The sequence below is a fragment of the Oncorhynchus mykiss genome, chromosome 20 (assembly GCF_013265735.2).
Source record: "Oncorhynchus mykiss isolate Arlee chromosome 20, USDA_OmykA_1.1, whole genome shotgun sequence".
Taxonomy (NCBI): Eukaryota; Metazoa; Chordata; class Actinopteri; order Salmoniformes; family Salmonidae; genus Oncorhynchus; species Oncorhynchus mykiss.
In genome coordinates, this window is record NC_048584.1 from 2,844,474 (window position 1) to 2,863,254 (window position 18,781).

General features: G+C 43.1%; 1 protein-coding gene across 3 annotated transcripts in view; it reads left to right on the forward strand.

Moving 5' to 3' along the window:
- LOC110498819 (dynamin binding protein) overlaps positions 1-18,781 on the forward strand; it is a 124,711-nt gene that overhangs the window by 61,552 nt on the left and 44,378 nt on the right. Inside the window, exon 1 of one of the 3 annotated variants that reach the window (XM_021575456.2) lies at positions 10,992-12,673. The exons of the other annotated variants lie outside the window; for them this stretch is intronic. Coding sequence (XP_021431131.2) covers positions 11,194-12,673 — 1,480 coding nt within the window. The 5' untranslated portion in view covers positions 10,992-11,193. Of the gene's footprint in view, positions 1-10,991; positions 12,674-18,781 lie in introns of those variants that run through there. 3 annotated transcript variants of the gene reach the window in all.

The following is an 18,781-nucleotide window of genomic DNA, read 5'->3' on the forward strand; positions in this document are numbered from 1 at the left end:
CACGGACTTTCAACTCCCTCCAAAGATTTACTATGGGGTTGAGATCTGGAGACTGGCTAGGCCACTCCAGGACCTTGAAATGCTTCTTACGAAGCCACTCCTTCGTTGCCCGGGCGGTGTGTTTGGGATCATTGTCATGCTGAAAGACCCATCAGCAAGGGCATTGAAGATGAAACGTGGCTGGAAGGAAGTTTTCACTCAAAATCTCACGATACATGGCCCCATTCATTCTTTCCTTTACACGGATCAGTCGTCCTGGTCCCTTTGCAGAAAAACAGCCCCAAAGCATGATGTTCCCACCCCCATGCTTCACAGTAGGTATGGTGTTCTTTGGATGCAACTCAGCATTCTTTGTCCTCCAAACACGACAAGTTGAGTTTTTACCAAAAAGTTATATTTTGGTTTCATCTGACCATATGACATTCTCCCAATCTTCTTCTGGATCATCCAAATGCTCTCTAGCAAACTTCAGACGGGCCTGGACATGTACTGGCTTAAGCAGGGGGACACGTCTTGCACTGCAGGATTTGAGTCCCTGGCGGCGTAGTGTGTTACTGATGGTAGGCTTTGTTACTTTGGCCCCACCTCTCTGCAGGTCATTCACTAGGTCCCCTCGTGTGGTTCTGGGATTGTGATCATTTTGTGATCATTATGACCCCACAGGGTGAGATCTTGCGTGGAGCCCCAGATCGAGGGAGATTATCAGTGGTCTTGTATGCCTTCCATTTCCTAATAATTGCTCCCACAGTTGATTTATTCAAACCAAGCTGCTTACCTATTGCAGATTCAGTCTTCCCAGCCTGGTGCAGGTCTACAATTTTGTTTCTGGTGTCCTTTGACAGCTCTTTGGTCTTGGCCATAGTGGAGTTTGGAGTGTGACTGTTTGAGGTTGTGGACAGTTGTCTTTTATACTGATAACAAGTTCAAACAGGTGCCATTAATACAGGTAACGAGTGGAGGACAGAGGAGCCTCTTAAAGAAGAAGTTACAGGTCTGTGAGAGCCAGACATTTTGCTTGTTTGTAGGTGACCAAATACTTATTTTCCACCATAATTTGCAAATAAATTCATAGAAAATCCTACAATGTGATTTTCTGGATTTTTTTTCTCATTTTTGTCTGTCATAGTTGAAGTGTACCTATGATGAAAATTACAGGCCTCTCTCATCTTTTTAAGTGGGAGAACTTGCACAGTTGGTGGCTGACTAAATACTTTTTTGCCCCACTGTAAGTTCAAGATGCTTTATTAACATGTCAAAAGTGCCAAACCAACAGACATACAGAATATTTAGGATCATTGATGAGAATTTGTTACATGTACTGAATTGTGTAATGAACTACACGTGTATGAAAAACAAATTGGATAGAAAATAACATTGAAATGACAAGAAGTGCAGATAAATTAATATTACTACAGTTTTTTTTATTATTGACATTTTTTCTTTCTCTATATTATTGGGTCTGGTGATTGTTTGTGTAATAGATCAAATATTGTGATTGTTATACATCTTATCTTAATGTTATCAAGGCCTTTCACTGTTCTGTGATCAGTGACGCTACAGTTTTAAAAAAATCTTAATTGTGACTTTATTTAGGTTTGCTCATATACTTGTATAGAATCATTAAACAGAAATAGCTACAAATATGAACAGGGTTTGTAATCACATCTTTGTTTCTCTTTATTAAGTGATACTTTCCTTACAGTAACCAGGTTTCTATCAAACCTTTTTAAGTTAGTAAAGTGCATGTCGGATAAGAAAGTTAATGACGGGCCCGGGGGAAACGGAACATTTTTTGTTAAACTTTCACAAAGTCTACAAAACCAAATTTATTAGGATACGGTTATAGTCACAGCCGTGTTTAGTCCCACTCAAACCGATACCACGACAGCCCTTAAAGAACCAAACTGGAAACCACATATCCTGAAGTTGCATTTATTGTAGCTGGTGATTTTAAAGCAAATTTGAAGCACATTGACTGTAGTACTCGCGCTGCTAAAACACTCAACCACCGCTACTCCCCCTCCTGTACTCCCTGTTCACCCATGACTGCGAGGCCACGCACGCCTCCAACTCAATCATGAAGTTTGCATACGACACCTCAGTAGTAGGCCTGATCACCAACAATGACGAGACAGCCTACAAAGGGAGGAGGTGAGAGCCCTGGGAGTGTGGTGCCAGGAAAATAGCCAGGATGCTCTCGATTGTGCATCTGTAGAAGTTTGTGAGTGCTTCTGGTGACAAGCCAAATTTCTTCAGCCTCCTGAGGTTGAAGAGGCGCTGCTGCGCCTTCTTCACGATGCTGTCTGTGTGGGTGGAACAATTTCAGTTTGGTCCACACACACTTAAAACTTACTACCCTCTCCACTACTGTTCCATCGATGTGGATAGGGGGGTGTTCCCTCTGCTGTTTCCTGAAGTCCACAATCATCTCCTTAGTTTTGTTGACGTTGAGTGTGAAGTTATTTTCCTGACACCACACTCCGAGGGCCCTCACCTCCTCCCTGTAGGCCGTCTCGTCGTTGTTGGTAATCAAGCCTACCACTGTTGTGTCGTCCGCAAACTTGAGGATTGAGTTGGAGGCGTGCGTGGCCACACAGTCGTGGGTGAACAGGGAGTACAGGAGAGGGCTCAGAACGCACCCTTGTGGGGCCCCAGTGTTGAGGATCAGCGGGGTGGAGATGTTGTTGCCTACCCTCACCACCTGGGGGCGGCCCGTCAGGAAGTCCAGTACCCAGTTGCACAGGGCGGGGTCGAGACCCAGGGTCTTGAGCTTGATGATGAGCTTGGAGGGCACTATGGTGTTAAATGCCGAGCTGTAGTCGATGAACAGCATTCTCACATAGGTATTCCTCTTGTCCAGATGGGTTAGGGCAGTGTGGTTGAGATTGCATCGTCTGTGGACCTATTTGGGCGGTAAGCAAATTGGAGTGGGTCTAGGGTGTCAGGTAGGGTGGAGGTGATATGGTCCTTGACTAGTCTCTCAAAGCACTTCATGATGACGGAAGTGAGTGCTACGGGGCGGTAGTCGTTTAGCTCAGTTACCTTAGCTTTCTTGGGAACAGGAACAATGGTGGCCCTCTTGAAGCTTGATTGAATATGTCCGTAAACACCAGCCAGCCAGCTGGTCTGCGCATGCTCTGAGGGCGCGGCTGGGGATGCCGTCTGGGCCTGCAGCCTTGCGAGGGTTAACACGTTTAAATGTTTTCCTCACGTCGGCTGCAGTGAAGGAGAGTCCGCATGTTTTGGTTGCAGGCTGTGTCAGTGGCACTGTATTGTCCTCAAAGCGGGCAAAAAAGTTATTTAGTCTGCCTGGGAGCAAGATATCCTGGTCCTTGACGGGGCTGGTTTTCTTTTTGTAATCCGTGATTGACTGTAGACCCTGCCACATACCTCTTGTGTCTGAGCCGTTGAATTGAGATTCTACTTTGTCTCTATACTGACGCTTAGCTTGTTTGATTGCCTTGCGGAGGGAATAGCTACACTGTTTGTATTCGGTCATGTTTCCGGTCACCTTGCCCTGATTAAAAGCAGTGGTTTGCGCTTTCAGTTTCACGCGAATGCTGCCATCAATCCACGGTTTCTGGTTAGGGAATGTTTTAATCGTTGCTATGGGAACGACATCTTCAACGCACGTTCTAATGAACTCGCTCACCGAATCAGCGTATTCGTCAATGTTGTTGTTTGATGCAATACGAAACATATCCCAGTCCACGTGATGGAAGCAGTCTTGGAGTGTGGAATCAGATTGGTCAGACCAGCGTTGAACAGACCTCAGCGCGGGAGCTTCTTGTTTTAGTTTCTGTCTGTAGGCAGGGATCAACAAAATGGAGTCGTGGTCAGCTTTTCCGAAAGGTGAGCAGGGCAGGGCCTTATATGCGTCGCGGAAGTTAGAATAGCAATGATCCAAAGTTTTATTCAGCCCTGGTTGCGCAATCGATATGCTGATACAATTTAGGGAGTCTTGTTTTCAGATTAGCCTTGTTAAAATCCCTAGCTACAATGAATGCAGCCACAGGATATATGGATTCCAGTTTGCAAAGAGTCAAATAAAGTTTGTTCAGAGCCATCGATGTGTCTGCTTGGGGGGGAATATTTACGGCTGTGATTATAATCGAAGAGAATTCCCTTGGTAGATAATGCGGTCGACATTTGATTGTGAGGAATTCTAAATCAGGTGAACAGAAGGACTTGAGTTCCTGTATGTTGTTGTGGCCACACCACGTCTCGTTAACCATGAAGCATACGCCCCCGCCCCTCTTCTTACCAGAAAGATGTTTGTTTCTGTCAGCGTGATGCGTGGAGAAACCAGCTGGCTGCACCGACTCCGATAGCGTCTCTCCAGTGAGCCATGTTTCCGTGAAGCAAAGAACGTTAGTCTCTGATGTCCCTCTGGAATGCTACCCTTGCTCGGATTTCATCAACCTTGTTGTCAAGAGACTGGACATTGGCGAGTAGAATGCTAGGGAGTGGCGCGCGATGTGCCCGTCTCCCGGAGCCTGACCAGAAGACCGCTTTGTTTCCCCCTTTGACGAAGTCGTTTTTTTGGGTCGCCGGCTGGGATCTATTCCGTTGTCCTGGGTGAAAGGCAGAACACAGGATCCGCTTCGCGAAAGTCATATTCTTGGTCGTACTGATGGTGAGTTGACGCTGCTCTTATATTCAGTAGTTCTTCTCGACTGTATGTAATGAAACCTAAGATGACCTGGGGTACCAATGTAAGAAATAACACGTAAAAAAAACAAAAAACTGCATAGTTTCCTAGGAACGCGAAGCTCATTGTTCATCCAAATATTTATATATTCTTAATTTTATTCCTTTTCTTTAGATTTGAGTCTGTTGTGTGTGTTGTGAAATTGTTAGAAATGACTTGTTAGATATTAGATATTTTAGATATTGCTGCACTGTTGGAGCTAGAAACACAAGCATTTCGCTACACCCGCAATAGCATCTGCTCAACACATGTATGTGACCAATAATATTTGATTTAGACAAATTATGATGAACTTCACAGGGTAGTGGAAGTGCAAGGTGATGAGCTTGATGCTCCTTTCCAATAAATATTGAGGGTATTTTTCTGATGACATGATCATTGCTGCTTGTCTGCCATTTGACAGATAAAATAATCTTGATCTTTTGTCCTTAATAGTCTCATCATATAGGCTATATGTGCGCTCTAGCCTAAAACACACCCTGCGCCCGTCAGTAGGGTTGAACATGCGGTGGAAAGCCATTTAAGTTGTATTTGTTTATTCGGTACCTGAGAATTTAACCGCAAAAGTTATTGAGACGCACTATAACATCACGCACAGCATTTTATCTGCAACAAGTCAATTTGATGGTATCATATCTCTGGTGGGGAAAAGCGCATATTGTTTTTATGTCGATTTTAGAACATCTGTCTATATATCTATATGAAAATCTGTCACAAATTGTATGGAAACCTAGCTAGTGGTAAAGCACGTCATGCCTCAAAATGAAATAATCCCGGAGTTCAAGTGGTAGTGTGTGTGTCACTACTGTGCATGGCATTGTTGCAGTGTGTGTCAGTGTTTTCTTTGTTCTAACAGGGTGTGTGAGTTGCTCAGCTGGGAGTTTGAGATAACTGTGCACTGTACAAAAGAGAGTTTAAAGTCCTGATTGTTGTTGTGTGAATAGAGGAGAGGATTTTTTAAAGAAAAGCAGATATGAACAGGTAGACTGACAAATAGATGACAAATCTACTTAACAGAAAAGAGTGACGGAGAATTTGATTTGATCCGTTATCATCTAAAGCCTCTTCAACAATATTTTCACATGTACACTACCGGTCAAAAGTTTTAGAACACCTACTCATTCAAGGGTTTTTCTTAATTTTTTACAATTTTCTACATTGTAGAATAATCGTAGACATAAGTATGAAAAAACACATATGGAATCATGTAGTAACCAAAAAAGTGTTAAACAAATCAAAATATATTTTATATTTGAGATTCTTCAAATAAGCGATCCTTTGCCCTGATGACAGCTTTGCACACTCTTGGCATTCTCTCAACCAGCTTCACCTGGAATGATTTTAAAACAGTCTTGAAGGAGTTCCCACATATGCTGAGCACTTGTTGGCTGCTTTTCCTTCACTCCACGGTCTTAATCATCCTAAACCATCTCAATTTGGTTGAGGTCGAGGGATTGTGGAGGCCAGGTCATCTGATACAGCACTCCATCACTGTCCTTCTTTGTCAAATAGCCCTTACACAGCCTGGAGATGTGTTGGGTCATTGTCCTGTTGAAAAGCAAATTATAGTCCCACTAAGCCCAAACCAGATGGGATGGCATATTGCTGCAGAATGCTGTGGTAGCCATGCTGGTTAAGTGTGCCTTGAATTCTAAATATATAACAGACAGTGTCACCAGCAAAGCACACCCACACAATAACACCACCTCCTCCATGCTTCACGGTACCACACATGCAGAGATCATGCGTTCACCCACACCACGTTTCACAAAGATATGGCGGTTGGAACCAAAGATCTCAAATTTGGAATCCAGACCAAAGGAAAAATGTCCACCGGTCTATGTCCATTGCTCATGTTTCTTGGCCCAAGCAAGTCTCTTCTTATTATTGGTGTCCTTTATTCGATGTTTCTTTGCAGCAATTTGAACATGAAGGCCTGATTCACGCACTCTCCTCTGAACACTTGATGTTGAGATGTGTCTGTTACTTGAACTCTGAAGCATTTATTTGGGCTGGTATCTCTAATTAACGTATCCTCTGCAGCAGCGGTAACTCTGGTCTTCCTTTCCTGTGGCGGTCCTCAGTTTCATCATAGCGCTTGATGTTTTTGCGACTGCACTTTTCTGTATTGACTGACCTTCATATCTTAAAGTAATGATGGACTGTCATTTATCTTTGCTTACTTGAGCTGTTCTTGCCATAATATGGATTTAGTATTTTACCAAATAGGGCCATCTTCTGTATACCCCCCAACAATTTTTTGTATATTACATGATTCCATATGTGTTATTTCATAGTTTTGATGTCTTCACTATTATTCTTCAATGTAGAAAATAGTAAAAAATGAAGAAAAACCTTTGTAGTAGGTGTTCTAAAACCTTTGACCAGTAATGTATATCCAGCCAATATACTGTATCTTTATGGAGTAAAATTCAGTAGAGTTGTCTTGAAGTTATGGAAACCATGTTGTGTGGCAAAGAAGTGGCAGAGTAAAAAAAAAACACCATAAATGAGAAGACTAAGAGATAATCAAGGAAAGAAATGTAAAAAGAGCGTGATTACTCTCCCCACTCATTCCTGAGTTGGGTGCTTTTGTCCTCGTCCAAATGGGAGTGCCTGGTGTTGGGTCCTGTTCCCGGGAGAGTGCCTCCCCCAGTATCAAAATCAAATGTTATTTGTCACATGCACTTAATACAACAGGTGTAGAACTTACACACACTAACACATACAGTAAAATGTGTGTATCTGTATTCTGACTATCCCAGTACCTCCCTCCGCTATGTTATGCTCTGGACATTATATGTATCAAAGAAGTAGATACATAAGAAGTAGAAAATAAGCATCAAATAATGGTATGGTATAGAGGTCCTGGATGGCAGGAAGCTTGGCCCCGGTGATGTACTGCGGTCGGAGGCAGAGCAGTTGATCTGAGGACCCATGCCAAATCTTTTCAGTCTCCTGAGGGGGAATAGGTTTTGTCGTGCCCTCTTCACGACTGCCTTGGTGTGCTTGAACCATGTTAGTTTGTTGGTGATGTGGATGCCAAGGAACTTGAAGCTTTCAACTTGCTCCACTACAGCCCCGTCAATGAGAATGGGGGTGTGCTCGGTCCTCCTTTTCCAGGAGTCCACAATCATCTCCTTTGTCTTGATCATGTTGAGGGAGAGGTTGCCAGTCCTGGCACCACACGGCCAAGTCTCTGACCTCCTCCCATTATGCAGTCTCATTGTTGTCGGTGATCAGACCTACCACTGTTGTGTCATCAGCAAACTTAATGACGGTGTTTGAGTCATGCCTGGCTGTGCAGTCATGAGTGAACAGGGAGTACAGGGGGGGGGGGGGGACTGAGCACGATGGGCCTTCGTGTTGAGAATCAGTGTGGCGGATGTGTTATTACCTACCCTTACCACCTGGGGGCAGCCCGTCAGGAAGTCTCGGATCCAGTTGCAGAGGGAGGTGTTTAGTCCCATGGTCCTTAGTTCAGTGATGCGCTTTGAGTGCACTATGGTGTTGAACGCTGAGCTGTAGTCAATGAATAGCATTCTCACATAGTTGTTCCTTTTGTCCAGGTGGGAAAGGGCTGTGTGGAGTGCAATAGAGATTGCATCATCTGTGGATCTGTTGGTGCGGTATCCAAATTGGAGTGGGTCTAGGGTTTCTGGGATAATGGTGTTGATGTGGGCCATGACCAGCCTTTCAAAGCATTTCATGGCTACAGATGTGAGTGCTACGGGTCGGTAGTCTTTTAGGCAGGTTACGTTAGTGTTCTTTGGCACAGCGACTATGGTGGTCTGCTTGAAACGTGTTGGATAGAGTTATGATCAGATTTGCCAAATGGAAGGTGAGGGATTGTGATTGCCTAGTCACTTTTACTCCTACCTACATGTACACATTACCTAAACTACTTGGTACCCCTGCACATTGACTCGATACCAGTGCTCCTTGTAGCCTTGTTATTGTTATTTTATTGTGCTTCTATTTCCTTTTTTTAATTAGCACATTTTTTTTAACTCTGAATTGTTGGGAAAGGGCATAAGTAAGCATTTCACAGTAAAGTCTACACCTGTTGAATTCGGCGCATGTGACAAATACAATTTGATTTGAGCTAGCTAGCTAACGTCAGCTATGTTAGCGATAATGGTGAAAATGATTATCAATATTTACATAACCAGCAATCTATGGCCTAGCTTACCTCTATACTCACCATCAGTGGGGACCAACAAACTCCAACCACCTATAACAAACTCCAACCACCTATAACAAACTCCAACCACCTATAACAAACTCCAACCACCTATTCCTCATGAAAGGGTCCTTCGGCACGGCATGCAAACCACAGTTAGTCAATTCGTATAGGGCTTTTCAGTCTCAAATGGCTGTAACCTTTGAAATTGTTGGGGGCGATGAAACAACAGAGCCCCATTCAATGAAGGGAAGCGAAGTGGGCAGAGGGGTGATTTGTACGTGGAGCTTGGCAAAAGGGGGCATGATTTGTTGACATAATTGTATTCCATTTACTCGTTGTGACACACCGAGGTTCCAAATTCCATTTTAGACAAAACTTACTTTATGTGTTTGTATTCCATTTTGACACTAGAATAAACGTTTCTGACTCATATTGATGGCACATACGCTGTTTTCAAAGGAATTAGTTGGTGTTTAGGGGCAGTCACTCTCTTTAACCTGACTTTCCATTGCAACCAATTCATTTCCAGGTTGACTGAGTAAATCTCTTTAACCTGCGTGGTATCACCTGTCAGACAACTTAAACATGGATATGAGGGTATGTGTTCTGTTTGACAGGATATTCAGACAATTCTCAGAAAGACTGGCAACTAAATGACAGAAACTTGCCTTGCTTAACATTACAGAACTGGAATGTTGCACCTGATCCCCCTGAAGTAAATGAGAATACACACACACACACACACACACACACACACACACACACACACACACACACACACACACACACACACACACACACACACACACACACACACACACACACACACACACACACACACACACAGAGTTTCGGTTGGGTCCCTGGGATTGGAAGTTAAAATCTTAAATACTGATAATAAAAGAGCATTACATAAGAAAACTATAATCCTTTATAGTAGGTACTGTATGTTTCCATCCAATTGGCATCTGATTTTTATGCGAATATTCAAAGAATTTGCATAAAGAAAATGTGCATTTTCCCAACAGACCTGTGTTTCCACCAAGCTGACTTGTTCCAGGTAACAATCCGTGTGTGATGACGTAGTGCACACAAATGTACTTTTTCACTGAAGTTTTCATGTATCAAATAAAAATCTAGTTTGATGCGTTTACATCACATTCACAACTATCACAACTATAACTACTATGGTTGGGAGATGGAGAGATACTGTTTGTGTGGGGAAGGGGGGCTGTAAAAGTCGACCATCTTATAATTGGCTCTTTGATGGAAGGGAAAGGGGGGATATCCTATACCCCAAGCTTATGAATAGGCCTGGGTTTTTTCTCACACTGAAATATACCGTAGCCTCTGAAACCAGGGACAGGCTTTCAACAATAGCTCATTGTAGAGTGAAGAGACACTTTCCAGTACACTGTACACTCTAGAATAATCAGCCCCTGTCCCCAAAGCCTTTTAAAACTCCTTTCACTCTCTCGGTCACAGACACGCACATTCCAGACTTTTTTTAATGAAATCATGTGAATGTGTTCATGCGTAAATGTGTTATTCCAAATGTAGGGCAAACAGGGCCTCATACGCTGTTGATTTGCTATTATTTTTGCACAGAATAACTGGTTCCGTGTTTACATTGACCAAGCTCCAACATAAGACGACTTGATATACCTTAAGTTCTGAGGAACTGAGAAAACACATTAGTCTGGAAGTTTACCCAGATAATGTGGAGAATTTGATTAAGAAATTGTCCTTTTTCATAATGTGTAAATGAAAGAAAAGCAAAAGAGGATGGAAAAACAAAAGGAACATTCTCTGAAGTTTCTTGGTGCCAAGTCTCACACACGCCAAAGGCATTCTCTTGAAAAGACCGTTAGTCTCCTTCCTCCGGAGAAGGAAATCTGCCCAGCCAGTCTGTGTTTTCCTGCAAACATAGCAACTGACCAATGAAAACGCTGAGAGGGGCTGACTGTAATCCACCACTCATGTGACTACTGAATGATTTACCAAGAATGGCCCCTCCTTCCTTCACCTGCCCCTCCCCACTGACGTGATTCACTGGGCTGCCGGGGGAGGGAAGGATTTTGTAACACAGAAACTGGGAAGTGCCTTAGCAGGGCAGTCCAGTTCAGGCAGCCCTAAGAGAAGGAGTGAGAGCGATAAAGAGCGAGTATGTCTGACAGGTGGTTAAGTCTCCCACATTGCTGTGCTCTGGAATGCCGTAGTTTGGGGAGATAAGAATAAGCCATCACATCGTAGTAGGAGCAACGGCAGCACTGAGAGCTGTATCAGAAACGGCACCATGAAGGGCCAGGTAGTTAATGGCTTCCAGGCTGAGATTGGACCCTTGGACTGGAACTACGGCACTGGGATGCCCCCTCGGAGGGGCAAGAGTATGGAAGAGTTAGGGAATTGTGGCTGTGACAGGGAGATGATGGTCCGTCTGCAACAGCAACAACAGTTCCAGCAGAAGCAGCAACAGGTGGTTGGATACCACGGTTATAAGCTAGCTCCAGTGCTGCCCCCTGAACCGATGGCAGCTCCAAAGTCTGTGCCAACTCCTTGGCCAGGGCATTGGGACTACCAGACCAACCTGAGGCAGGGGAATGCCGGTCGGAAGGCCAGCTGGGAGTATGAGGACTATGACAGAGTGCCCTATAGAGACACAAGGCCTCAAAGCAGGGGCCTTTATTTCCGCTCTGCCTCAGATAATGGCCACCTGGAACCCAGGAGAGTGCAAGAGTGGTCTGGTAACCATTGCTTCTACCCAGGCCCGCAGGACCACAACTACCAGGAGCACAACCGAGAGACACAAATCAAGGATTACAAGGATGTCCACAGAAGTCAGGCGCAGTATGACATAGACAGGGACAAATATGACCACAAAGAGGAGTATCCCTACAAACAGTGTGACCTCTATAAAGACAGAGATGGGGACCACTATGACTGCAAAAAACAGGACTATTGGGACCTGGGAAAAGAGTTTTATCAAGAACATGACCGTTATGATCGCAAAGAGTCAGACCAGTATGATCACACAGACCGGTACAACCCTAGGGATATAGGCCACCATGACCGCAAAGATGGTGCCCAGTACGACCTTAAAGATCAGGAATATTTTGACCGCAGGAGACCGATCAAGAATGACCACACAGAAAATGATTATTTGGACTACAGACAAGACGATAGGAAAGAGGACCACTACGTAAAATATCACTTGGTTTGCAGGGAGGATTATTATGACCGTAAAGAGAAGACCCATTATGAGCGCAGAGAAAATGACCACTATGACCAAAAGGATAAGGACCACTATTTGCTTAGAAAGAGTGATAGTTATGACCACAGGAAAAAGGACCACTACAACTACAAAGGAAAGGACCACTGGGATCGCAGAGAAATGGACCACTGTGATCACAAGGAAAAGGACCACTATGATCGTAAGGAAGAAGACCATTACAGGGATTTGCGATCATTATCTATGGACTCCAGATATGAGGAATACCCCAGCAGTGGGAAGCACTGTGAAGAATGGTTTGAGGACCAGTACCACAATCAGCCCGAACGGGAGCGACGGTCCTACGACCGTCACCTGTGCCACAACAAGGACAGTGAAAATGGGTCCCAACTGGATTCTGGTAGCCTCATGGGAACCATGAACCAACCCAGGCGGGCACGTAAGCCCCTCTACATGGGCTCCCTTGACCGTAACAGTTTCTACAGGAAGACCGCCCCCAGCGCTCTGCGGAGGTCAGAGTTTGCCATCAACAGTAAGCTGAAACAAGGTAAACATCTTTGTGCTGAGAAGGATTCAGGTATGTAAAGTAGGCAGAGGGCAGAACATGGGGTTATAGGAAGTTTTCCTCTTTATTACTGATCTAGGATCAGCTTTCCTGACACCAATCCATTGAGCGCTTACAAAATAAAAAATGTGTTTTTGGGGAGCAACCCAGCCGCCCAGCAACAACGAGTCACCAGTTCATTTCCACTCACGATTGGATCATAGGAAAATTTCACCAAGATTGAATTGTAAGCCACGATTGTAATGTGAAGTGTGCTGTATTTTCCAAAGTCTCAAACTCAGACAAATGACCTTTAGTTACACTTACAATGGACGTCTAAAGTGGTGTGACCTCATTTATTAAAACGTTGCATACGTACAAAATATACACCAAAACGAGCGTGCAATAGTTTCCACTCATTTATAATAACTGACACTTGACGTTAGAATGTTCTTACCCCCCACGCAAACTTTAGACCATCCTACAAAATAAATAGAGATACTATTCGTCCCATCTCTTATTTAATTGTACCTACTTCATCGTAGTAAATAGAAAAGCTATTTCAAGTGTTTTGCTCTATATGATCCTTCCCGTTTTTATACCTACACATTCTCTTCAGAAATGGCAGATATTTAGTAGGCAACTTTTATAAATGAGGCCAAGGTGCTCACTCACTTTCCAGGCATGTGTGTGTCAGACATAGTCTGAGGCTTGTAGCGCGTGGTGGTTTCGCCTATTGTCTTAGGAAGGTGAACCTGAAAGTATTTTAGGGCGGAGGAACCAGTGAAGCAGGTTATGTTGGTTCTTGGTTTTTGTTGGCTCCTTTTCTCCTCTGTCTCTCTCTCTGTGTCTGTCTCTCTCTCTCTGTGTCTGTCTCTCTCTCTCTCTGTCTGTTTCTATCTTCAAATCTGCACAGAAGTAGTGGCATTTGTCATCAGTCTCTTGCTCGGGTGTTTGACATGACTCATTCCATTGCTGTCTTAAAGGGATAGTTCACCCAAATGACTAAATTGCATATTGGTTTCCGTACCCTGTAAGCAAGTTATAGACGACGTAAGACACCAATCCATGCTTTGTTTTTGTTACCTGGCCACTGTTTCCAAAGGCACAAATCCAATGCAAGTTATTGATACCAATATTTGCATTTTTCACACTTTTTGTCGTATGGGTGAACTACCCATTTAATGGTGGGGCTGCTCTTAGACGCTCTGTCAAAGTAGGACTTTGTTCTGGCTGGATGGAATGTCTTTGGCAGGTGTTAAGCACCGCAGATTACCATTGTATCACCGTTCAGGTGAACTGAGTGAGTATTTGTGTGTGCATGCCTAAATATGTCAGAGCAAGGAGAGAGCACTTCTCAGGAGTTTGCTTCTTAGAACAAGCAGGTGAAGCACCCTAGTGCTCAACACAGCCTGGGACCAGACAGAACTCACTACCTTCTCTCCCCCCAAACACACACACTGACCATGCTTCCAACCAGTAATCCCTAACGTCAACATAGTGAGGAGGAAGAGAAGGCAGTGAGTTCTGTCTGGTCCCAGGCTGTTTTGAACATTAGGTTGACTCCTCCACAGAGGGACTGAATTTCAAGTTGCGTGTACCAAGAGTGTGCGTGCGTGTTGGTCTGTGGAGGTGCCTGTTGCTGGTCTCCGTAGTAATCCAGGCGCAGCAGCTGCTGATGGGCAGATGGGGGATTAATCAGAAACTCCTTAGACAACATTCTCACAACATTCTCACAACATTCTGTCGAGGGGCCAGCCTGGCAGACAAATACCCCAGGTCTCGAGCCGAGGAGGGAATTAGCCAGCTAATGTAGGTCAGAAACACTGCACAAGCTCTCTGACACAAACACTGACATCTGGTCTCTCTCTCACACACACACACACACACACACACACACACACACACACACGTATTCCTGTTACATGTATTTGAAATAACTTCACTATCTGCTGGTACATTCCCTCATTTGTTTTTACACAAATCAACAAGCTAGTTAGCACATTATCTTGTGAAACTGTTGAAGAAGTTAGCCAGATTTGCCAAATAACAGACTATAATGTCTTCTACAGTGGCACTTACTTTGCAATGTGCAGAATACAATCACTCACTCATCGGGGGAGATTTCTTCTCAACAGCTGATCTGCACTCATTTTTGAGAATTGATACAAAAGGCCCATAGACCTCTGGGGCAGCTTTGGGGCACTTAAAAAAAAAAAAAACATTTCTCAAGTTTTGCAATGCGCTGAAAACTTCTCGCGTGCTTGACTATGATGTTGATTGTCTCTGATTTTTACAGTGTTCTGAAGTTCAATTTACCATAGGAATCAAAATCTATATCAGTGTATTGCAAGAGGAATATTGCTGTGTTTCTCAAACTTCTCAATACAGGTTTTGATTGAACAGGACCTGGTATTTGTAATTTCATTTGCTGAACTAGAGCAAATCAATAGTCTTTTATCTCATCAATGGGAAGAAGGGTCATAAGACATTGAGTTTGACGTAACTCATGTAAGGTTTAAACATTTTTGTTCCACCTCGAATTCTAAATCCTTTGAACTTCAATTCAAACTTCTACATCTAACTTGGAAATTAGACTGTTAAAACTATTGTCATTTCATTTGACCTTCCATAAATGTTGTGTTATCAGTGCGTAAAATGATTGGCATCAGCATACTTTATTTACTGCAAGTACTTTGCTCAATGAAAGTAACTTCACAGTGCATGTTTTGAAAGAAACCCCAGTGGTCTGAAGTGAATTTGTGAGTGGATAGAAGTACTTTGCTCAATGAAAGTAACTTCACAGTGCATGTTTTGAAAGAAACCCCTGTGGTCTGAAGTGAATTTGTGAGTGGATAGAAGAAACACTGATGCAACTCAGTTCAGAGACACCCAACAAACAGCATTTGGAGTTTACAGTAGGGTTAACTAGAGAGACAAAATTGACCTTTAAGCTGTTGGAGTAAACAGAGGTATCCTACTGTCCAACATGTGGAGTGTCTTCCTTTCCTGTGGCCCATCTCACTGCTTGCTGAAACCAGTGTGGTGGAATTTTAATTATACTGTGGGCTCGAAGGAGTTTGTTTTACTTTCTCAGCTCTTGTGAACTTGTAGGGTCCATAATTACCAACTCTTGCTTACACCTTTTGGAACAAATAAGCTTGCTGTTAGTCACTTGTATTTCCGGGAACAAATAAATCAACCAATGAAAGAAGTAGACGCTAATAACACACCAACCAAAGGAATTTCCCAAAATAGGTCAACTTGTGTATAAAATAAGTGTAAAAAAAAGGGACATGGAAATACAGTTGAAGTTGGAAGTTAGGTTGGAGTCATTAAAACAAATTAAAACAAATTTTTCAACCACTCCACACATTTCTTGTTAACAAACTATAGTTTTGGCAAATCGGTTAGGACATCTACTTTGTGCATGACACAAGTAATTTTTCCAACATTTGTTTACAGACAGATTATTTCACTTATAATTCACTGTATCACAATTCCAGTGGGTCAGAAGTTTACACACACTAAGTTGACTGTGCATTTAAACAGCTTGGGAAAATTCCAGAAAAATGATGTCATGGCTTTAGAAGCTTCTGATAGACTAATTGACATCATTTGAGTCAATTGGAGGTGTACCTGTGGATGTATTTCAAGGCCTACCTTCAAACTCAGTGCCTCTTTGCTTGACATCATGGGAATATCAAAAAGAAATCAGCCAAGACCTCAGGAAAAAAAAAGTGTAGACCTCCACATGTCTGGTTCATCCTTGGGAGCAATTTCCAAATGCCTGAAGATACCACGTTCATCTGTGCAAACAATAGTACGCAAGTGTAAACACCATGGGACCACGCAGCCGTCATACTACTCAGGAAGGAGACACCTTCTGTCTCCTAGAGATGAACGTACTTTGGTGCGAAAAGTGCAAATCAATCCCAGAACAGCAGCAAAGGACCCTGTGAAGATGCTGGAGGAAACAGGTACAAAAGTATCTATATCCACAGTAAAAACGAGGCCTATAGACAAGGTAGACAAGTTTATTTCACCTTTATTCAACCAGGTAGGCTATTTGAGAACATGTTCTCATTTGCAACTGCGACCTGGCCAAGACAAAGCAAAACAGTGCAGCACAAACAACAACACAGAGTTACATATGGAATAAACAAACATACAGTCAATAATAAAGTATCTATATCCACAGTAAAACGAGGCCTTTATTCGACATAACCTGAAAGGCCGCTCAGCAAGAAAGAAGTCATTGCTCCAAAACCGCCATAAAAAAGCCAGACTACGGTTTGCAACTGCACATGGGGACAAAGATTGTACTTTTGGGAGAAATGTCCTCTGGTCTGATGAAACAAAAATAGAACTGTTTGGCCATAATGACCATCGTTATGTTTGGAGGAAAAAGGGGGGGACTTGCAAGCCAAAGAACACCATCCCAACCGTGAAGCACGGGGGTGGCAGCATCATGTTGTGGGGGTGCTTTGCTGCAGGAGGGACTGGTGCACTTCACAAAATAGATGGCATCATGAGGAAAGGAAAATGATGTGGATATATTGACGCAACATCTCAAGACATCAGTCAGGAAGTTAAGATTGGTCGTAAATGGGTCTTCCAAATGGACAATGACCCCAGCATACTTCCAAAGTAATGGCAAAATGGCTTAAGGACAACAAAGTCAAGGTATTGGAGTGGCCATCACAAACATCACAAAGCCCTGACCTCAATCCTATAGAAAATTTGTGGGCAGAACTGAAAAAGCGTGTGCGAGCAAGGAGGCTACAAACCTGACTCAGTTACACCAGCGCTGTCAGGAGGAATGGGACAAAATTCACCCAATTTATTGTGGGAAGCTTGTGGAAGGCTACCCAAAATGTTTCATCCAAGTTAAACAGTTTAAAGGCAATGCTACCAAATACTAATTGGGTGTATGTAAACTTCTGACCCACTGGGAATGTGATGAAAGAAATAAAAGCTTAAATAAATCATTCTCTCTACTATTATTCTTACATTTCACATTCTTAATTTATAAAGTGGTGATCCTAACTGACCTAAGATGGGGAATATTTACTAGGATTAAATGTCAGGAATTGTGAAAAACTGAGTTTAAATGCATTTGGCTAAGGTGTATGTAAACTTCCGACTTCAACTGTATATGGGCAACTTTAATGTATTGTGAGTTTCAGAATAGGAACAAGATGGCTCACATTCAGAGGAAGGCGCACATTCAGGGGAAGAATAGGCTCCACAAAGTCAGGATAGAGATTCAGCGGTTTGTATGATACATTTTTTTATATCTTTTTTTTATGTTTATACCTTAGTTTATGCAAGCCACAGACTGATAGACTATTTTAAAGAGAAGAAATGTACATGCTTAATTTTGGCATTGTGACTAGACTTGTACACTTTTTTCCCTTCAGCTTTTTTACTCTGTTCCACAATCTATAACTCCGTTCCAGCGAAGCCACTCCCCACACTCCAAAGCTTGGCTTGACTATAAGAGGCCCCCATGCTATTATGGTTGCCACAGCAACAGGGCGTTGTTGGGTGAACTTTGAGCACACAGCGCTTATTGTGCGCAACCTTCAACTTCACATTGAAACACAAACTCAGCAGGTGACCTCTAGGCAGTGTTGCATGTTCCACATAAAACTCAGGAATTCACAGATCACATTTATCAGAAAAAATGTTTGACTACAAATGAGTTTGTCATACAATGTTGCCAACTAATTTCTCTCTGTTATTTATCATTTAAATGTTGATATGAGACAATGCTGCAGTTCCTTATAACAGTTACACACAGACAGTGAGAGAAAAGAGTGGGAGAGAGAGAAATGTGAGACCTGTTTCAGCTCCTCAAGATGGTATTCAGCCTGTTGGGGGCATAGTTGTGTCAGTTATTAGGCCTAGTTCCGAGTTAAAACGCAGAGCCTGGCTTGCAAATCAGACTGGACCAGGCGTGTGTGTCAGAAGGGGAGTGTTGTGGGTGTTTATGTTGGCCCTGTCCAGAAACCACGCCTTTTCCCTAGACAGTGGGTCTATATCTGAAAACATTACACACCGTCAAATCCTTGCTTCCTCTGTCCTTGTTTTTTTGCATTCCTCACC